Below are 24,024 nucleotides of genomic sequence, written 5' to 3'. Positions count from 1 at the left end.
GAGTCATTTAATATCAAGGCCTCTGACCACCAGCCGATAAATAAATAAATAAAATAACAAAAATACCCCTCCTATGCAAAATCTAGGAATAAAGAATATAATACTAAACAAAAAGATCAAGCTGTGCCGTACATGTGATTTTTTCCCCAAAGATTTTGCAGGTTACTTTCAAACACCAGCCAACTAGAGTCACATTGTAGCAGATAACAATACACTGACTTGCCATGTACTGATGTTGGCCAGGATCACACTTTTAGCCTTTGAGTACTTGTGGGGGGGGTACAGTGGATGCTATGTATTTTGCCACCTGATGCAATTGATGGGTCCTAAATTTTTCGGCCTAAAATTTTCTCCCTGAAGTCTACACATTTTACCACCTCTAAATTCTGAACAGAATCTATCCTAAATTCTAAACATTTTGACACCTCTAATTTTTGCTGCTCAGTGCTTCTCTGAATCCTAAGATTTTTGCCATCCTTTAATTCTGCTGTCCAGTGCAGTCATGCCACCTGTGGCATTGATTGGGAGGGGTAAGTATTCTTCTATTTCACATAAACAATAAGCACAGCCACGATGCTGACATATATACCGTATATACCCGCGTGTAAGTCGAGATATTTTGGACAAAAAAAAGACTTCAAAGTGGGGGGTTCAACTTATTAATGTTAAAAATTAAAAGAATCGGAAGTTCAAAAATTTCTTTATATAATGCAGTTGTTTTCTTCCCGCACTCAAATTGGACGACTAATCAAATAAGTCACTTACTTGAAGTAATTTCATGACTTAAATTATGTGACAAACTAATCACAGAGTTTCATGCTTTAACTAGAGTAAGTTTCGATTAAACCAAAGAATTTTTGCCCCCAAACAACCGATCAATATCGAGCAATAAAAAAGTTTCGCCAACACGCCAAGAAAAGAGAAATGCAGATAGTTTTTACGTACGTATAAGTCTTTATAACAGTTATTGTTCATTCATGAAATACTTTTGTTAACAGGCGTACACGTCAAAATTTTAAAAAATAGCCCACGCAATAATTGAACAGTTTGAATATTTCTTTTAACTTTTAAAAAGGCAAAATGCAGATAGATTTTACGTACGTGAATCTTTTCCGGAACAAATTCGAGAAGGTTACTATATACGATCATTTTTCCCCAATTATCCTGCATTTTAGATTCCGTAATTCCGGGAGGATTGAGATCCGTCATTCAACCCCTAGATGTCTGCCTCAATAAGCCATTCAAAGTAAATCTTAGAAAATATTGGGCAGAGTGGATTAGTTCCGGTCGACCAACATTTACAAAGGGAGGCAACATTAAAAAGCCCGATATTACATTAATTGCTCAGTGGGTTATTACATTAATTGCTCAGTGGGCTTGGAACAAAATACCCTCTGAAATGATTATAAAATCATTTAAAAAATGTTGTATTAGCAACGAAATAGATGGCACGGAAGATGATACTGTTTTTGAAAGTGAAAATGACGACGAAGGCTCTAGTAGTGATTGTAACAATACAGAGTTCGAGACTGAAAATATGTATGATGACGAGCCAATAATGACAGAAGAGTTCTATGAAATGTTTGGCGAATCTGACCATGAATCGGACGTTGAAGGATTTTGATTTTGTTTATTTACCAAGGTATTTTTTATCGTATATTTACTTCTTTTTCTCAGATGATTTTGAATAAATGTAGTACTTTTAAAAAATGTTTCAAAGTTTCTCGATCGATTTTGGAAGTGGGGGGGGGGTCGACTTATACGCGGGTTTCTTATTTTCTACGAATTTTTTATGTCGAAGTGGGGGATCAACTTATGCGCGGTATCGACTTATACCTGGGTATATACGGTAAATGCCATTTTACTAGATTTTACAATAAGCATTACAGCATTTTCAGTTTACCTTTAATTACAAAATGTGCAGTCATTTTGACTGCAGTTTAGTTCATGGAAAGAATCTAGCATTTTTAAAGTTTTTTCAAATAAAATATGTTATTATTTGGTCATGGCCCCCAAAACATTCTGTTTCCATCTTTTCCCAAATAAGAATATCTATTTATAAAGCATTTAGTTTTTAGATCAGATAAAAACCAAAATTTTTATCAGGATTTTGGGCATATACTGAAAAAAATTGGCATTTTGCCTTTCTTCATAAGAACAATTGTTTATTAATTGTAACATTTTCATCCACTTTGTAACACAATTATCAATTCCCAATAAAGGTATTCCATATTTACAACTTTGACAAAGGTTTTCTCTGAAGCAAGAGTACATGGATCAGTTTGAAAGTTTTGAGATCTAATTGGCTTAATTATTTTCATTATTTCCAAGAATCTGCCCCTAGGCATTGTTTCACTAAAGAATTTTGCACCCCAGGGTTTGGACTATAAATTCAAAAGAAAAATTGTTTCATACACAAAACACCATAATCATACAACAGAGCAATAAAAGCATCTAGCCCATTAAGTGATAAGCATCAGTTTTGATTTCCTGACATGCCTCAGCTTCAGTGCATTGCTATATAGGATGCAATAATTTTTCACTGATTAAAAAGTAGCACTTGTGTTTCATGCACCACTTGTATTACAATCAATTAGTTTTCTCTTGGAAAAGTAGTTGGCCCACATGCTTCTCACAAAATCATTTGGACAGGAAATCTTCCAAGTGAATTTACTGAAATAATTTCCTTTCTCCACACTATACTATCACTTACTATTTCTTCATCATTTTGACTGATTTCCTTCATTCTCAAAACACCTAATTTGTTTTTGCTTTCTTATTAGACTATGTTTTGTTCCAAGCATTTGTCATCATTTTGGACCATGACTATTTCCTTCTCAAGAAACAAGAGAAATACACCAATGTGGAAAATGAAACAAGCAAATCGACAACCTTGTATTTGGCATAGATTTTATAAAATCTACGCCGAATACAAGGTTGTCGATTTGCATGTTTTATTTCTTTGTCCTCAACTACATTCTCTCTCAAAGCTAAAACCTTGCAGTGATCTTGAGAACAACTCAACGCTCACAAATTTGAGAGTTGGAATTCTTGAACCTAGCACAATGGAGCTCTTTTGGGTAGTGGCAAAGAATTCGACTCGTAGTAAACTGACCCAGGTTTAGGCCCGCTCACGCAATGCAGCACTTTTCACTGGTGTTAATAGATGGCAACACGAGCAAGCAACTACCGAGGCTTCACGAACCACGATAGCCACAACTTCTTTTTAATACAATTTTATTTTTGGAATTGATACAATTTGGAAATGATGAAAGAATGTCTTGTTCTTTTTTTCAGGGGGGGATGGTTAAATGTGCAGCTTCCTTTTGAAGGAATTAATAGAACCATCACTTGACTAATTGGATTTACTTGCTGTAGTTGGAATGATCCAATCTTCATCAAATAAAACAGAACAAATTCCTGTATTAGATTCATCATGGGAACTAATTACTGAGCCACAGTTCTCATAGAATACTTCCTGTAAAACTTTTACCAAATCTTTTTCTGACAGATATTTTTTATCCAATAGTTCTATGCAATATGATTTACAGAAAAATAATTACAAATAAAAAAAGTGGTCACAGGTTTTGAACATTTGTAAGCCAAATGAAAGTTAGACACAGTACAAGGCAAAGATTTTATTAAACCACAGATAAGAAACATAAAACCCTTTTCAGACATTATTCTAACCAACTGTCCATTAACATCTGGCGTGAAAATAAAAAGAAAATTCAACCAAATGGCATCAAGACACTTAACCAAGCTAGCCTTTTACTATATAGGGGCAAAGAACATTCAAAATGTCTGCTAGCCATAATTCTAAATATATATAGTTAACCCCTTAACTGCCGCGGGTGTATAAAAATATACGCTTTGCTCAGCCGATGCGTTAATTGCCCCGGGCGTATATATATGCTCTTTCAAACTACTATAATTTGCTTTGTGCTGCTACCCGTAAAATTATTCGCAAAGCTTTGGAATGCAACACCACAATGACCTTGACAATATATGCGAAGGAGAATACTATTTCAGAGAAGTGTGGGGAGAAATTGGAGAGAGGGGTGTGTCTAAAGCGGTGAAAGTAATGACTGCACGGTATTGGCTGGTGTTGTTTGAGTATAACGCATTTTTTTTTTTATTCTGTGTCCTCCGTTTTCGTTTAAATTTTGTAGTAGGTTCCAGGAATAAAGAAAGATATAACGGATGTTTCAAACCCATTTTATCTTTTTTGAATTATTTTTTGATGAACTGCTCATGCTTCATATTGTTACTGAAACTAATTGTTTTGTAGACAAGTATATGAACCAACACCTTGCAAACGAAAAATCAAGAACAAAATCGTGGCATTCAACCAGTTCAGAAGAAATATATGTTTTTTTAGGCATACTGATTTCACAAGGTATAACACTAAAACCTGGTATTACACTTTACTGTTCTAAAAATGAATTGATTGAAACTCCATTTTAGGGAACTTTTTTATTATACTTACATTTTTTTATTATACTTTTACTGAAAACATTAAATTTTGTGCATTTATTTTTTCTTTTATTCTTTATTTTGTGAAAGTAAACAGTTTTTAGAAAGTAAAACTTACACTTATTTTCCTCCTAATACGTCGCATAACTACGCGTGCCTGTGTGAAAAACCGTGGCACTGGGAAATGAATCTTGTACGTTTTCCGTGTTAGTTAAGGGGTTAACACATAAAAAAATAATCATTTGAAACAGGCAAAATAAATTCATTTTGGTATATACTTTGTATTCTTCTTAGAAGTCAAAAATATCACAAAATTTAAAAAGAAAATTACAGACATACAATTCAATTTCTTGTGCAGTCAAAATGACTGTTTGAATAATTCTAGTATTAAACTAATGACCTAAAATCTGGAATCGCCAGATTGTTGTTGATTCCGGATTTCAGACAAGTCTTTTTAATTTCCAGATTTCAGACTTCCAAGGCTGATTATTTACATCATATAAGAACCAATTAAAAACAAATCAGAAAATCAGGTAGCAAAAATTGCATATTAGTGACATTATATAAAAATTTGATTTATTTATATAAAATGAGTGCTTAACTACATTAAACTATTTAAATTTCACTCCAGTTACATTATGTTAGTTCATTATCAATATAATTCCTAAGTAAACAAATTTAGTTACATCAAATGAAATTACAAAGCAAACAAATTATGCAGAAAAAGCTAATAAGCAGTGAAATATTTACTGGTCTCTGAAAGATAAAAACAATTGAATAAGATTTTTAAAAATGTGCACTAAAAGTGTTTTACACATAAAATGAAAAACAATATTTTCCGACATATGTAATATTTCTGCACATATTACAAGGACAAGATGAAACATATTTTGAAGCTGAATATTATCCATTGACTGTAAAAATTTAAATATTGGCCATATAGATTTTTGTTATTTTTTTTATACCAAATTTATTGCAAAATGCTTCTCATATATGAATAGGACAGTGCCTATGATATGTATCTGTGTGCTTTTGGTAGGGATGCAAATATAAAAAAGTACAGAAAAAACTCTTAGGTAATTCATGCATTTTATTAAAATTAGAAATTTACAGGTCCCAAAATAATTTTAATCGCATTAATGATTCCTAAATAACAATTCTGTAAGAATTATACTGCAACCAAATTGATAAGCTATACATGTGAACAATAAATATAAAAAAATATAGAAAGGATATCATCTTCCCATGATCCTATGCTTTCAAAGCTTTTATCAAGCACCAATTCCTCTATAATTGGAAAAATACATTTAAATAAGATTTTTAAAAATATATTCTACATACAGATTCATCAAAACCATGCTTTACTGACACATCAATACATCTCTAGCACAGCGAAAATGCAATGCTAAATCTTGTTTCTTCCCATATTTCACATATGGTAAAGAATCTCATATATGGAAGTTTCCATTGATAACCAGCATCTCACTCACTTTTTCAAATTTACACTTTTTGCTACAAGGCTCTGGAATAGCCTCCTCCTGCTACAGTTAAGATTTAAATTTTTGAAAATGGAATTTTCTCACACACACAACAAACGGATAATATTTATGATTTTGATAATCTAGACAAGATTATCAATTAACAATGTATGTGCAATATTTCAGTATATTAAAGCTGCTATTTAAACATCGATGAACAGTTAAAATTTTTAGGTGATATATCAATGTGTATCATGCTGACGTAAGTTTACGTACCAAACAAAAAAGATTCAAGGTACAAAGTGAGAGGGTCATTTTACACTTGCAATCAAGAATATATCATTTTGTCATGACCTTTATGGTTTGGGCCCAAGCTACAGGCCACTTGGAGGGTTGATATGGGTACTCCAAATTAATATAATTTTTCTTACGTAATATTTTCAAGTTTAGGTTACAGAACTAAGTACAACACTTTTTTCTTATTTCATAATATCTTTCCTCAACATTCACATACACACAATTCCATAAATTAAAAATTTTATGAAAACTATCTTGCTCACAAAATTCCACATTTCTGTTACGTCAATTAACAAAAGTATTTAAAGGCCAGCATTTCCTTATAAGTATTGGTAAGTTAATCATTAGTTTTTCATTTCACTGCTCATGGAATAAGTAAAATACCTATTTTTATTTTGCTTTAAAATGTGTGAAATCTTGGATTTATCTCTATTTTAACTTTATGATAAATAAAAAGGAAATTATAAACATTTTCATCTGAGACAAGAGCTGTTAAGGTAGACAAAAACTGCAGACTAATTTCTGATTTATTACTTTTATAGGTTTTAAAGGTAATGATGAACGATATAAATGGTTCAAATAGTGTACCATAATATAATATGACAGACATACTGCATATTTAGATGAAAAATACTTGCACATATGTAAGCTATGCAAAATTGGTTAGGTGGCAGAGAAAAATATACTTAAAAATTAATAAATAAATTGGCAAAAGATTATGGTAGTATAATTTACAGCATATCTGCCATCTAGACAGCTAGTTATAGCTATTACCTTTCATCATAATGCAAGGTTAACTTACAAAGCATAGACAAAAGTTAAAGGAATTCCACAGCAGGTACGCTAAGACAAAAAACTATAATGAAAAGTTTGAACGTATGTGTAATGCAAATAACTTTATATAATCCTATATTCTGAATTATGTGACTGAAAATTACTGCACATGCAAAACCCAAAATGCCAGTCAAAATTTAATACAGGTTTATGGCAAATTATGCCACAATGAAGGGTTTGCTGAATTTACTGCTTGTGGTTATATCTCTGTTATACAATTTAATAAAATATTTCAGAGAATCTTGATCAATGCATTATTCTAGAAATTTTTACTGTCTAAGGTTTCAAAATTCCTTATACTGGGATGCATAATGTGAAATTAATATAGAATACAAACTCACGACCAACAGCAAAATGTATTACAGAAAAGTTTAAAGATATTAAAATATCATATTCTAATGAGATTAACCCTCTGTTGGCATGATTGCCTTTATCTGGTCATGAGATTTTTTGGCATATATTAGCTTATAATTTAAAATATTTTGTCTTTTTACCTAATAATGTAAATATCATCTTCATGAATGAAAGTTCTTGAAAACAAGACTAAAACAAATAATTATACAAATATGGAAAAGCAATTCTGTTTAAATAACAGGTCTTCATGAGCAGATTCAAAGTCCTGCCGCTCAGAGGGTTAAGAAACAAAATTGATTTATAAATTGGTAATTTTCACACGCCTAAAATCAAGACATGCTATATAATTTGCATATTTTATTTTTTAATATTTTTTTTTGTATAAATTTACCATTTTAAAAAGTGATAATTTCAATGGTTCTTCAAAAATTTATTTCAGTAACTTTTTAAAGAACCATCCAAATAACTGCCTTTTAAGTATTTTTGAGAGTCTGAATATTTTTATCAAAAAGGACCGATGGAATTTATACACTTTTAAGTTTAAAATCAACATGGAGTTCTACAGGTAAATCTCTTGTGATCAACTCATTTCGTAATACTTCAACTATTAATATATAAATAATTCAAAATCCTAATTCATGCACACAACACAAATGATTTTAGCATAAAAAAAGATTCAATAAAATCAAAGTTATAAAAAACCAGAATTTCTTTTTAAATATTTCAGTTTTACTAATTTATAATTTAATAAACTGAATTAATATTTTTTCTTATGTTTATATACCTTTATTCTAAAGTTTATACTTTCTTAATTTATTAGTTTCTTAAGTTTATACTTTATTCCTAAGTTTATACACAAATGTTTCCAAATAATGACATAAAATTAATAAAAAAGAATATAACCCTTGCATAAATAACAGCATAACCCCTTGCATAAATTACAAAAAAAGGAGAGAGAAAGAAAGGGGAAAAAGTGGGTTTCATGCATTGTTAGATACTTTTATAATTAGGTAAAACGGCAACCTTATTTTGGTGCAGATTTTGAAGAAAATTCTACCAATTTTGAGGGTGATAAGAGACAGGTCCTTCTTCAATTTTCCTTCATAAAAAGAGACCATTTTATTATTTAAATAAAGCATGCAGCAACTTTGCAAAAAAAATAGTTCAAACTTGAAAAGCTATTTATAAAATTTCTCTATTAGCTGGCAAAATATAAAAAATTGCCTATTAAAATCAGTTACTGTTTATCAATCTAGTACTCTTAAGAAACAAAGGTATGTAACCTCAAAAAGAGCACTAAAAAGAAATCACCAGTTACTATGGAATACTACTCATGAAAACTGCATCAAGATACAAAACAGTAGTGATTACAGGACAGATCGTTTAACCTAGTAGAAAGAATGAGATATTGGTTTCAAATCAACAAGAGATACTTGTTATTTAAAGTTCTTGCTTCTCTCATTTATGTGGCGACACTGATATACGGATTCCAGTTCAGATAATTTTATAAAGTTTTTGGATGCTGTTAAGAAATTTTGTGTGACACAGACTGAAGATGCAGAAATTTCTAAATAAGGTAAGTGGATATTTGCTTTGTGTAGTGCTTAGATGCATAAGATGAATTTCCTTTATGTTATTTTGTTTGGTTTAAAATGTGGTTTATTGAGATTATGTATTTTTTGTTTGGCTCTACTGTAGAATTGGGTGCTCCTTTGACTTTTTAAGTGAAAACAGGTCGATGTGTACATGGATAAGGTAAAGGGAGTACGCAATGCCAAGTTTGTGCAATTCTCTGATATTTTTTTTAAGTGAAAATAGGTCGATGTGTACATGGATACTGAGTTTGTATAATTCTTTGATTTGTTATTTTGTCTTTGTGTAGCGAAGACAAAATAACAAGTCAAAGAATTGTACAAACTCGGTATCCATGTACCACCAAAAATCGAAAATTTTCGTCAAGAGGCACCCGTAAATATATTTTTACCATTATAGCATATACGCACTATAAAAAGGAAATATCAACTTACCATATTTAGAAATTTCTGTGTCTTCAGTCTGTGGCACACAAAATTCCTTAACAGCATCCAAAAACTTTCTAGAATTACCTGAATTAGAATATGTATACAGCTGTCACCTCATAAATTCACAAAAATAAGAGTTAAAAATATCCTACATAGTGCCAGACTGTCGGTGGCATTTCTTGCATGAATCTTTCTTGCGACAAACCCATTCAAAGACATCTGAATGATCTTTATGTTCAACCATATGCATTCCTTTGTATAAATAGGACACTTATAATGACTATTAAGTAAACCTTCATCTACACATCAGTTGATTAATGCTTTTAACACCTTTTGTTCCAAATTGTAAAGAAACTTCAGATTAATCTCATCACATACTGCCATTTTATGGTGTGCAGCACAAAATAAGCAATGTACTTCCTGACATACAATGCAGAAATAAGCCCTTACAAATATTTTCCCATCAATCAAATTCATTCACGATCATGCAACCAATCACGTCATACAAGGGGTGATCAAATGAAAAGGTACGACACGACACGGTGGGTACAAATGTAGACTTTATTCAAAATATACACCATAGGCCTGAGCACAACGATTCCACTGATGAACAAGCCGCAAGATTACTTGTTCTCAGAATTCCCGTGGTCATGAAGAGACCCAGTCCTTCACAGCATCCTTGAGTACATCGTCCGAGTTGAAGCGCTTCGCTTTCAGGTGTTTCTTCAGTGGACCAAACACATGGAAATCGCAGAGCGACATGTCCAGACTGTAGCGCGGATGGTCCAACATCTCCCACTTGAACTTGGCCAGTTCCATGTGTGTGACTCTGGAGATGTGTGGACGTGCGTTATCATGGAGCAGAACCACGCCCTCTGGAGCAGCCCTGGTCTTTTATTCTTGATGGACCTGCGTAGGCGTCAGTGTCTCACAGTACACATCGAAGTTAATGGTTTTTCTGTGCTCGAGGAATTCCACAAGTAGCTGACCTTGAATGTCGAAAAAGACGGTGAGCAACACCTTGCCTGCTGACGGCACGGCTTCGAACTTTTTAGGGGGAGGTGACGACGCATGCTTGCACTGCATGTCCCGCTTTGTCTCTGGCTCGTAGTGATGGCACCTGGTCTCATCACCTGTGACGATCCGCTCCATGAAAATTGAATCTTCCTGATACCGAAACAGATGTTGCAGTGCTTTTTGCTGGTCGGTGAGCTGCTTCGGAACCCAAGCGGCACACACCTTCTGATATCGCAACCTGTCATGAACAATTGTCCACATAGTTCCATAGCTGACATCCACCTTCACCGTCAACATTCGCAATGTGACACGCTGATCTCTTCGCACTAGGTCATCCACCTTGTCGATGAGATCGCTCGCGATGACAGTATTTGCATGGCCTGGTCTCGGGTCATAACCACACTCACGGCCTGCACAAAAATGGACACTCCATTTTCTGACAGACTTGTCAGAGACACATTTCTCCCCATAAACTGTCACCATCCGGCGATGAATAGCTGCCGGTTTCTCACCTTCCGCTGTCAGAAATTGGATAACACCTCGCTGCTCCTCAGTCGTCCAATTTTGCAATGCGAACGCCATCCTGTCCTCATACGGACTGCCGCATCATTTGGACGCTGCTTTTGATAAGAGCCTCTGCTCTCTCCTGCACATGCGGGCACCCGCACATGCTCCGATCCCAGTCAGAGACTCCAATCGCATCCCGAGATATCTCACTATGTTTCCTATGGTGGAATATGCAAATATTTAATAGTTATGTTTTAACGTTGTTTCGTACCTTTTCATTTGATCACCCCTTGTAATAGGGTTTCCATAACATTCAACTACTCAGGTTACCATAAGTGAAACCAGAATTGGACGATAAATGATACAACAACTTGGCAATATCCAAGGGGCACCCTAAAATATAGACTAACCCCAAATTCTGCTATACATAGCATGTTTAAATACGTGCATATATATATAGATATATATATATAGAGAGAGAGAGTGTGTGATGAAATAATTTTGTTAATTGCAGTTAATTTGATATTAGATGAGTGCTTGACTAGTGAGGACTCCAATTATTCTGCAGTAGCAAGTGGATTTAAGTTAGAAGATCATTGAAATTTGAATTACGCAGTGAAGGATGCCCGGAAATTTTGAAGAATTACAAAATCACTAGTTAGTCCAAACATATCCTTATTCTTGTTGATTACTCTCATAGTAAAGCCCAGTGGGGATAATCTGCACCCTGCAATTCTGATAATGCTGTATTAGATTTTTAATAGAAGTATATGAAAGATAAAAATTTATCACTCTGAATTATACTTCGAATTCACAGCAGCCCCTTCATTCCTTCTTTTGATTTGGGCCCTTACCCATTTCTATTCTAACAGTAGTAATAACTTTCCCAAAACTGTATCATAACTGAAAACGAATTCTGCATTATGTTATCTTAACTTTCTGCATTGTGTATAGTTCTTAGTTAATCAGATTAACAAACAGTCTTACTATAAATACCATGGCAATCCAACTATGCACTCTCTTCCTCTGCCTTTGCTTGCTAGCTAAAGGAAGTCTCTTGCTTGGCTGCTTCTATTAAAAAAATGTCATGCATCATCATCGAAATTGCAAAGTGCAGATTTTTCCCCACTATGATGCATCATGCGAGTAATCAACAAGAAATAAAGATATGTTGGGATTATCAAGTTATTTTATAACAGCAAAGTAAGATTAAATATTCAACTTTATTTCAGTTTACATCTGCAGTCACAATTTACTTGTTACTACAAACATATATATATATATATATATATATATATATATATATATGTTTATGTGCACTCTAATCATGTGTATTCAATAACATTTACATTTTTTTATACACTTTTGCAATAGGAAGACAGCAGAGTGAAATGGTGTCTTAATGGCAGAAACAAAAGTGTGCAGTTATTCAATATAGTGGCTAAGCAAGGGAAGGTTTTGGTTTAGGTTACTTATTAAGAGAAAAGTTTCAGTTCTTGAAATTTTGAGTTCAGTTTCCAAATTAGCTATGTCATCAGCATTACACAAGCCATGTGGCATAGACTGATCTAGAAATGAAGCACCCCAGAAAAGTTATTATTATTTTTAGAATACAGAGAGGAAATACCCAAATTAAAAATCAGGAATTAAGAGGATCCCACAGTCAACAGCAACTTGTAATGCTGATTCATTTTGTGATGACCTGCCCATTTTAATCAAAGTTGTTCCATTCTTGTATTTTGTTCATTTTCTGTTATTAATTTCTAAAGTACATTTTACGTTGCTTTATAATTAAGAAAATGAGGATTGTTTTATAAATGTTAAATAATTAACTTTAACACAAATTTTATGAATATATAACCGAAAATTTTGCTTTTATATTGACAATAATTTTTACGAAAGACTTTCAAGACATGAATTGTAAAATATTATGGCATTCAAGCACAGATTTTCCAGGACTGTGAACTTATTATTATTCACAAAATTAGGACACTCTTTACAATATTTTCACAGAAAAATGAATTTGCAGACCTTCAAAATTTCAACAGAATTTTCAATTTGCATTTATTGTTAAAAATGATATTTACATAATTTTATTTAAAAAAATATTTAGATAAAAATTTTATGCATTTTTTCCAAAAGAAATTATATTTCCCTTGTTTCGCTAATGCTTTAATTCTTTCCTCTAAAAAGGCTTTTCTGTTGCTAAGCCTTTTTCTCTCTAAAGGAGGAAAATAAGCAAGATAAAAAAAAATCTGTAAATCAGCTTTATAATTTAAATTAGCATTCGCCTCTTATTCATCATTTCTAATTTGGGTATTTCCTCTTTGTATTCTAAAAATAGTTATAACTTTTCTGGATTGTGCCATTACTAGATCAATCTATGACACATGGCTTGCGTAATGCTGATGATGCCGCTATCAGAACCTGTACTCAAAATTTCAAGAACTAAAACTTTTCTCTCAATAAACAATCTAAACCATAACCTTCTTTTGGTGAGACTCCATAATGGATAATTGAATACTTTTGCTTCTACCTCTCTTCCTGTTAAGACATTATTTCGCTCTGGTTTCTTCCTACCACAACAGTATCAAAAATGTAAATGTTCTTGAATAGGCATGATTAGAGGGCCAAGCAAATTGTGGCTAAAATTGTCAACTAAAATAAAGTTGAATATTTAATCTTACTTGGCTGTCAAGTTTCTTCTTCAATATGGATCTACATTCTACAGCATCAACATTGTTACATCTTTTTCATCACACACATATATATACATATCTCTGTGTGTCAGTATTATATAAAATAGAAAAGAAAATAAATAACTTAATTGGGAATAGAACTTTTAAGTTCTGATTTTAATTTAAATACACCCCCCTTCAAAACTTTGTACTGCAACATTTATGTCACCATTTTTATCTGCATTGCTGTGTGCTTTTTCAATCACTGTTCAGGATTGAAACAAAGAGACTGAGCTTAACTCCAGCTGTTTAATATGTATAACTTTTCCCATGCTGTCACTCTCTAAGCATGTAATTAGCCATTCTGGATCTTGATAGCATTGCAATCTGTGTATATAAAATGGGTGCATAATGCACCCATTGTGCTGTGCATATCAAGAAGCTAAGTGTGTTGCAACATAGTGAAGATGTCAAAATTTTTATAGTATGATGAGAGAACTGAGTAAAAAAGACATTTATTATTTATTTCAAACATGGCCAAGAGGTGATAGAAATGGCACACATATCGGTGCCATCTTAACAAGGTGGAATTTTGGAAGCACCATAAATAACTGTATAATCACAACATAATTTCATTTCTTGCTGATTACTCTACTATGACATAGCTTCTTGCGTGGCACAGCACAATGGGTGCAATCTGCATCCGTAATATATATACAGATGACACTGTCATGAAGTGACAGCAGGGGGGAAATGCTGCATATTAAGCAGCTGGAGTAATTTGTAAGCTTAGCTTCTTTATTTCAACAATTTGGCAAAAGCTTACAGCAACAAGGATAAAAGTGATGATGCAAATAGTGCAGTACAAATTTCTGAAGGGGGTGTATTTAAATTAAAAGGTCTATTATCAATTAAGTTAGTTGTTTTCTTTCACATTTTCTATCATATATATATATATATATATGTTTATGTGTGTGTATATAGATGTTAAAAAAAAATTGATTACAAGCTCTGTTTCCCTAAATATTGAGAAAAATTTTTAACATTAAAGCAAATAATTTTAACACTAGAACCATGGAGCAGGTCAGTTTGACCCATACCGATGTTTAATTTGTCACCAAGTGAAACATATTGATTGAAAAACAAATTCTTTTCATGACTTTTAATAATTAAGGGTAAATATTAACTTACCGAATTTGAAACTACGTAACCTAAATAAATTTTTGATTATTAAGACTTGTACCTAGAACCACAAAGTGGGTCATTTTGACCGTAAGAAATATTTATGCCTAAATGACGAAAAGCAGATGCATTTTCTCAGAAGTATATGTAAAGTATATCTGCTTCACCCTCTAATTCCTAAAATGGACTGCACCAGGAAAGGGAGTAGTGTAGTTTTCAGTCAAGATTCGAAATGCGAACTGCATCTGAATGCAGTGGAAAATTACAACGAATATTTCTAAAGACTTTTTGAAGTTGCTTTTATTCTATATTTAGTATAAGGATATATAAGATGTCCTTGTTGTTCAACACTCTTCAGGAAGTTCTGGAATATTTACAACAATTACTTGAAAATGATTCAGAAGATGATGATAATGATGACAGTGTTTTGATTTGAGAAGTGAGGATCAACACCTGCTTGCTAATGAAGAAATAAAAGTGATGATGACTCTGGCAGTGCCCTAACAATCACTGTGCTTTCTCATCGGAATAATAATGATAATTTATCAGATAAAAAAAGAAAAGAAAATTCTAAGAAAAGACGCATATATGCAAGGAAATCGAAAAAGAAATCAGCAGTAACATTCAAAGTTGGAAATAATGAAGTTGGCAAAGATGGACAGTTTGAAATGTCGTACAATTAGAAACAAATTATAATAGCAGAAAAATAAAATATTTTGAAGGAAGTTCGGGGCCTAATATCTTATGGTAAATGGAATATTATACACAACAGTCCATCAAGTGCTTGGAGACATTTCATAAATAAAGGGATATTGAAGCATATAAAGAAATACACTGAAGATGAAGATTATCGACAGATTCATGAAAATGAATGGAATATAATAGTAGAAGAAATGGATACTTTTATAGGAATTTGATATGCACATGGTATATATTGTGCAAAAGGACTTGAACTGGAATTTGAATAAACTTGGAATCAAGTTCTGGTTAGCTGAAGATGTTGAAATATCTAATAAATGGATTCCCATATTTTGGGAAAGATAACCAAAGTCCAACCAACATTTCTCTTGCTGAACATACAGTACTGCGACTATTAAGTCCATATGAAAACAAAGGCAGAAATGTCACTGCAGATAACTTTTTCACAACACTGAAGCAGAGGCATTGGCATCCAAAAACATCAGCCTTGTAGGAACTGTAAAATGTTGAAGAAAAGAAACACTAGTCTCTGTAAAAATGTCAAAATCCACATTGCATATGACTACGGTACTAACATATAAAGACATCAATCTGTTCATAAAGGGAAAAACAATAAAAACATTTTGTTGCTAAGTAATCTTCATCCAACTGTAGAAAATATAGATAGTCCCCAAAAATTACCTGATAACAATTGCTTGCTACAACGCAACGAAATTCGATGTGAACGCGATTGACCAAATTGTCAATAAAGTATATTCACAAAATTGAATTATATTAAATGGCAAAATTGAATCATATTAAATGAATTGAAATTATATTAAATGGCAATAAAGTATATTGTCAAGTCTGCTTCACGTAGGTGGCCAATGCAAGTTTCTTATTATATTTTGAAACTTGTTGCTATCAATGCCTGGGTTTTATACAAAGCTGTATCTGGAATATCTATTAGTAGATGGCAATTCATTCAAGACTTAGTTGAAGAACTGAGATAAAAGTTTGTTCCCTCCTGACAAAAAAAGGCGGCATATGGTTGTATAGCAAACCATTAAAAATGACGGAAAACCAAAAGTTAGGCATAAACCAGTCCGATGCCAGTGTTCAAAATGTGAAAATAAAACGTAAGATATTTGTTCAAAAGGAAAAGCACCCATTTATGATAAATGTACAAAACTTATTACAAAATTTTGTGCATAATGCATACAATAAATTGGATTTTTAAAAATCTGTAAAACTAATATGTAACTAATAAACTAACATAACTAATAAAATTTTTACTTTTTCTCTAAAATTATGTCTAAACATATTTAAATGATATACTCTGTTTTTCCATCAAAATTAGAAAAATTTTGTTTTATTTTGTTTAAAAGACATGTACATAATAATGATATACATAATACGATTTTCTAAAAATCATATGCATATGTGCATTTGTATATCATTATTATGTATATGTGGACATATACAAAATATGATTTTCTAAAAATTTAGGTAATTTCTGTTCATTTATATAAAATATGTAACGTAAAGTTTAAAAAATATTGATTATTACATAAAAATAAAATGTTCGAGTTAACTAAAGTAATCACTTGTGCATATTTTAGGTGTTTTCCATCTAGGGTCAAATTGACTTGCACCGCGGTTGTAGGTATATCGAAGGTACCGCAGTTCTAGTGTTAAAAAAATATGAAGAGGATACTGAGGAATGAAAATTCTAAGGAATTTCAACTACCTCTCTTCAGGTGAAAATTTTAAAAGATTTTCAAGGATAAAACTATTAATTTAGATTATTTTTCAATGCCTTTTACTCAAAAATTTTAAAAAGATTTTAACCAGACTTAGAAAGCCTCTAAACAAAAGCAGCTTATTTTGAAGATAAAGTGTTTCAATACAAAAGAACAGACCCAATGAACTTAATGCTAAAGGAACCATAAATCAGCAACAGGAATTGTATAATGTGAATAGATTTAAGATACTCATGCTACATACAGAAAGTTTCTGATTGATCTTAAAAACTCATCCGAATGATATTAAAAACTCTGATCTTTCAGTTTGATCTTAAAAACTGTAATATTGCAAAATTACTTTAATTTGTTACATCAACTCCTGTTGCTCATTTTTCTTTAACATTTAATAAATGGTATTGCACCAGGTAAAATAGCAGTCACCAACTTCTCTAGCTGGCTCACTAAAAGAACTTACTGATTAACCTTAAATTCTACATGTGAATCTATTAAATGTTTTTATACTTAACATATTAAAGCAATTAGATTCTTAATTAATTCAGTTTTTGCTATATAGAGAATATATAAAAAGTTTCCTGTACTTATTGAACCATGATATTCTTACTGCTGAAACTGTTTTTTCCTTAAAATTCTTCTCCTTATGTTGAAAACTTTGTGATTGGAATACACATCTAGAATGAATCTAATATTAATTTATTTATAAAGCAAGTACAAGTAAGTATAAATCAAGTACATTAAACTTATTCAAACACATAACAGTAGATTAAGTTTCTAGCTTTCTCAAGTCCTTTTATTTTTGAAGAGCTGGTTTTATGAATAAAAAGAAAAAGAGAAAAACCTATGCTTTCTTTTTTTGCGAGCCCTATGATAGCATTTCTAAACTATTATTTAAATCAAATATATTCATAAACACAGCAAATATTTAATAAATGTTTTAAAATGCATACCGTCTCTAATAACAACTTTAAATGCACGAATCTTTCCATCTTTGCATTTACTGAAAAATGATTTCAGTTCACTTCCAGCTGAAAAAATCATAATAGTTACATTATAACTGTGAAAAAATATCAATGAAAGACTATACATTTACATCTTACAAAAAAAGTATAATAAAAAAACACTCTGATCTGAATTTCTTCACGCATTCTGATGAGTTTCATGTAACTAGCATATCTAAAATACTTCAAAAAAATATATACTCATTTAATGACTTTTGATGGTTTCAACATATCTGAACTTCGAATAAGATGAAAATGTCACACATACATTAGGTGAAATGTTACACTTACATCACACAAAAATGTCATTCAATGAAATAGTCACACATACATCACACAAAAATGTCATTCAATGAAATAGTCACACATACATCACACAAAAATGTCATTCAATGAAATAGTCACACATACATTTAGCACAGTATTTTAATACAATAATGAAAATAAATAACATAACTCTACATTGCATTCTATCAGAACACAAATTCTGTATAACATAAACAGTCTCAACAATTTCACTAATCACCTTTAAAATACTTTAAAGCAAGAACTCACAGTTCACAATAGAAAAGCCACTACTAAAATGCACTAATTAAAAGAATTCTCTAGCTCTACTTCAAAACGTGATTCCAAACAGAAGCTCAAACACAGGTTTATAGTATACTGTCAAAGCAAATTAATATTATATTCGCCAAATCAATATCGAAATATATAAGTATCATAGTTTTACCCAATAAAGTCATTATTATAACTATAATCATCATTATTTGTCAACAAAAATCTTAAATCTGCCAACAAACCAAGACGTTAAAATTTGAAGATGTGTATGATTTGATACATATCTATAAAAGATACCTTAGAGTAAAAGATGTTCGGAAGAACTGGATTATTCTTTACATTGTTAGCCATACTTTTACGTTTTAAACAATACAATATCATAAGGGTGAATTCATCAAAAAGTGCAGAGCTGCGGCGGATGCGATGACACTGCTTCGGTAAAAATGAAAGGAAAAGCAAAATATTAAAAAATATATATATATATATATATATATATATATTTAACACTTACGTGAAAGGCCATATATTATTTAGAAGGGAGAACTTTTGGATACCCTGCAGGTGTAAAATCTCTCAGCATAGATCTAATATGAAGTACTAGTCACAAAACACTTTACTCATTCAGCGGTACAAACAGAAACCAGAAACCGAAATTAGCTTAATTAGCATATGCTAAATTAGCTTCCAGTCGCATACTATACCAAATTCTTTCTTCAAAAAATCTTACTCTGTGTAATGAAAAATACTTTTGAATTAAATGACTATTATCATAGCAGATACATAACAATAATTAAAAAGCAATTTCAAACTCTGATCGGTGAAATTGTTCAAAAAATTATCCAAATATGAAGGATATGGAAAACAAATGAGTTTATCAATCAAGTTTAATTTTTACATTAATATCAAGGAACAAATAAACTACCCTGAAAAGTACTTAAAACTCAAAAGAAATTTTACCTTGTATTCCCGTTTGATGCGACATCCCGTCAATACCCTTCAAGCAAAACAAATCGTACACCACCTCCCCTCTTAGTTTCGGATAATTGTTGCCAAAAATTAAACTGAAACACTCAGAATAAATTAATAATTTTACAACAATAAATTAAAATTAATGATAAGATTAATCATTTTTCGATTAAATCAAGTATAAAATGATGTGCATTACGATAAATCTGATCATATGAACACGTATTCGAAAACATTAGCGCAGCCACCGTTGCATTACAGTATAAATTTCTTATTTGAGAAAACGAAAGCCCTGCTTTCGGATGCTTCAAATGACGATCTTCGACGATGGAGATCATCCCTCATTCCACGAGTCCACCGATATCAGGAGCCATTTGTTCTCATATATCACTAGGACTTCCAGGTGAAGAAAATAAGAAAATGCCCAAAGTTGAAAGGTTCAGAGGCCTATGGTAGTTAAACTTCCTGTAAAAACAAGTAAAAGATGAGCCCAAGTAAATATCTAACGTAAATCAGTAGAAAATACGTTCTTCACTTGTAGGCTCGAACCCGCTCCCAAGAAGCTGCGAAAAAACGCCCTGTACTACTACAGTGAGTTACACCTCGCATCAGCCGGCAACGACAAAAGCGAAATAGCCCTTTTAGATGTTTGAAAATCGGATAGACTAATTGGTCGATGCGATTGCGAAAAAGACTCGAGGGCTTTCTGTTTAAGGGTAGTGATGCCTTCAGGAAGGACTTCGGAAAGTAAACTGGCTCGTATACACGTTACACATGAGGAAAACCACGAAACCGCTCATGGACCCAGCCCATTCGCGGGATTTGCACCTCAGACCGAACTACCAGTGTTCAGGACTTTACCGCTTGGCAGCTGGTGGGTCAGCCAGGAAACAGAGTGGACTTTTGAAATCGCTTTAATACTACACGCTACTTTAATTACGCTATATACACGCTACTTTACTTAAAAGAGGAATTGTCAAAACTGTAAAGCAATTTACAAAGAAACATGATAAGGAAATTATTGAATTCCCTCCGATCAATGAAGAAAGGCTCCAGCAAATGAAAAGGATGTCTCTAATACTCTGGAATAGCTAAAAGCAGCAATAATAAAGGCCAATATGTCCTTTGATGGGTTTAAAAAATCAACATCTCTTCTCGAAATACAAACACGTCTTAATCCCGTTTTTCCCCATAAATTTTCCTTTTCTCGCTAGCTCCTACGCCTCATCTTTAAAGGAACCAAGTTGGCGCAATCAAGGCTGTTCTCCGAAGAATATCCGAAACTTTTTTTTATATTTTAGTTATAATATTAGGAATAATCATTACACAAATACTATTACTTGTGTGCTGTCAACATCATATGCTTCAGTGCCAATGACACCAAGATACAAGAGCAGCCTCTATATTCACAAGCATAATATTAGCATAATAATGGTGAGTGAGACCCATCTATGTCACTGTAACAAACTTACGCTTCATGACTTTAAAATTTACAGAAATGACCGTGTGTCTGATCGCAGTTCTAATTATAAATTTTTTTAATTTCTCCACATAATTTTTATGACAGCATTTGCTTTGAAGCTATAGCTGAACTTCTGCTACCTCAAATCAGGATTTTAATACTCATGGAAACTAAATACTAAAATAATAGCAATAAATCCTAAAAAAAAAAAAATAGAAACTAAATCCTAAAATAAAAACTGAATGTTAAAAGACTCACTTAATGCTAAAAAACAAACCAGATCAATAAAAAATTGGGCAACTATGCCATATATAATGGATTGAACATTACTGGACCTATTCGTAAGTATAAATACATGGGTATACGCAATGTACTGGACTTCGTTACTACTAAACTGATAAGAAAATATCCTTTCCTTGGCATAACCTATAAACTATCGTTTGATCACTTACGAATAAAACTCACTTTCTACATTTTTAAAAAATCTAACGAAACTCCAAACAAGATCATGATATGGTATTCTTTTAAGAATAACCCTAAGAAGATTAATGCCAACCCTCGAATATGAAACATAGAAGACAACGAAAATATTATCTATATAATTAGCTCTTTAATAATTTTAGTCTTTTCATGTTCTTACCAATGAAATTATCGACATTTCTTCACATTTTCTATGTTTATTCCACATACATAAGTACACACTAAAATCACCAATCACAATAACTACAGTACAAATAATAAATATATACGCATTAATTATCTTAATACAGGGGTAGTTTCGTTTTCACATAGCGGCTCCCATAAACGTTCCTCTTTCCTGACCCCTCTCTACTTCTTCCTGTCAGAAACTAAACTTTTAGCGCCACTCAGTGACAGCTGACCTTCTATGGATATCGTTAACTAGTGTCACAAACACATCACAAGGTCAGACATCAGATATTTTTATAGGCGTTGAAGGGATTATCTAAACGGCGATGACAACGCACATAATCGCAGGATTTGGGCCACATAAATCCCTCATATTATCTACCCGGTTCCATTGCATTCTCCTAACGTCACCGCTTGGAGTGGTGTGATAGCTAGTTTCATAATTGATCTTTCTTTTTTTTTTTTTTTTTTGGTTGATCTTTACAATATGGTAACTGGTAGTTTGGCGACATTTTGGAGGCGATAAAGGTTACTACCTGGGACTTTGGTAATAATGTGAGCAGTACTCAGTTCCGATTACGCATTATTTTGCGTGAGGGAAATGAGAGATCATGGGATATGTCATGTGATATTAATGGACGAATTACGGTTCTTTAATCGGAAAAGGGGGGGGAAATCGGGAAAAAATGTGGAAATTTTGTATTTAGCTTTATTCTGTGTTGTGTGAAACAGTGTTGTTTAATTTTTGGATCCCATGGCCCTAACTAAAGTGAATTCGAAATGGGTATTTAGGCATTGTGATAAAGAGAAGTTTGCTTTTTATTTAGCGGAGGAAGTATGGAGGAATAATTCGCAGAAAAAATCTTTCAATAATTTTATTGAATGAATTAGAAAAGTGTATCCGCCATGTAATCAAGATTCTGAAGAAGATTAAGTAAGTTAGTATTTTTAATTATTTGAGGATATTATTTTTATGCATTGTTCTAAATGTAAGGTGGAAAGGAATTTGGTATTATTGGGAAAATTGTTATTAGCAATGATTTAGTTTAAAGTAATAAGGATTGTAAGGTAGTTTTTATTAATTTAATGTATGTGCTCATTTATATTTTAAGTAGTGTTTTTGAATTTAATTATATTTTAATTAAATGATAGTTATTTTGTGAATTTTATGTTTGTAGGAATTTGGTATACGTTTAAGTTGAAATAAACGTGCATGGAAATAATTTAAATATTTGATACTAAGTATTTGTAATGCTTGCGGTATGAATTCGTTGGTGACGTGTATAATGTAATAGGTGATTTAGAGGTAAAAGTTTTTGGATAATTTATTTATTTTATATGTGGAAATGTTCATATTTGTAAAGGGTAAATACTTTTTCGCGATCAGGTAATTTCATATATGTTCTTTTTACCGGGTTTAAATATTGAGAAAATTGTCATGTATTTTCGTGAAATTTTTCTAATTTATGAGAAAAAAGCAGTGTACATGGATATAGTGAAGAGTGTGCGCAATGCCATTTTTGTGCAATTCTGGGATGTTTTTTTAAGTAAAAATAAGTCGGCGTGTACATGGTTTATGTGTATGTGTTATTTTGAAAAACGCGTAAGGAGTATGGTATTGTGCACTTTTTTCCAATTTTGCAGTGAATATTTGTCATGATTAAGCAGTTTTGTTTGATAAAATTTCTAGCATAAGTGTAATTCGGCTAGTAGATTGTTGGAAGAAGTGTTCAGTAGATAAGAAGAAAAGAAACATGTCTTTACTTCGTGAAGACAAAATGGCGGCGGGGAAAAAAAAAAAAAAGGGGTTGCTGTAGGAGAGTTGGTTGCCAAATTTTCGCCAAAAAATCGCCAAGTTACCATAATGTAAAGATCAACCTTTTTTTTTTTTTATCGCATTCGACAGCTTGCTCTGTTACGGCTCGCTTAGCGTCAGTGTTATGACGTTTTGGGATACCTGACCGTGGCATTTTAGACACCCCGATTTCTATGTTGGACGGAACCCCACCTACATAGTCTACATAGTCTTTAACCTGTTTTCTATCTAAAGTTGAATTTTTGCCCAGCGGGTAAAAAGACTGAGAATATTCAAAATAAAACATGTCTC

General features: G+C 32.2%; 1 protein-coding gene across 2 annotated transcripts in view; it reads right to left on the bottom strand.

Annotated features, from left to right (window-relative positions):
* The window catches only part of twf (twinfilin actin binding protein), a 37,663-nt gene extending 17,709 nt beyond the window's left edge, over window positions 1-19,954 (bottom strand). The window contains exons 1-3 of one of the 2 annotated variants that reach the window (XM_085809471.1): window positions 19,799-19,954; window positions 18,233-18,310; window positions 5,714-5,763 (exon numbers count right to left, since the gene is read on the bottom strand). In XM_085809471.1, the coding sequence (XP_085665597.1) occupies window positions 5,714-5,763; window positions 18,233-18,310; window positions 19,799-19,823 (153 nt within the window). In that variant the 5' untranslated portion in view covers window positions 19,824-19,954. The remainder of the gene's footprint in view (window positions 1-5,713; window positions 5,764-18,232; window positions 18,311-19,798) is intronic. The other variant, XM_085809470.1, reaches the window with a different exon arrangement.
* Between the last annotated feature and the right edge of the window lie 4,070 nt (window positions 19,955-24,024).

This window comes from Stegodyphus dumicola, chromosome X2 (assembly GCF_044657685.1).
Source record: "Stegodyphus dumicola isolate Sdum_Otavi_A_Nest chromosome X2, ASM4465768v1".
In the NCBI taxonomy this organism is placed as follows: domain Eukaryota; kingdom Metazoa; phylum Arthropoda; class Arachnida; order Araneae; family Eresidae; genus Stegodyphus; species Stegodyphus dumicola.
This window is presented reverse-complemented; position numbering and strand designations above follow the sequence as displayed.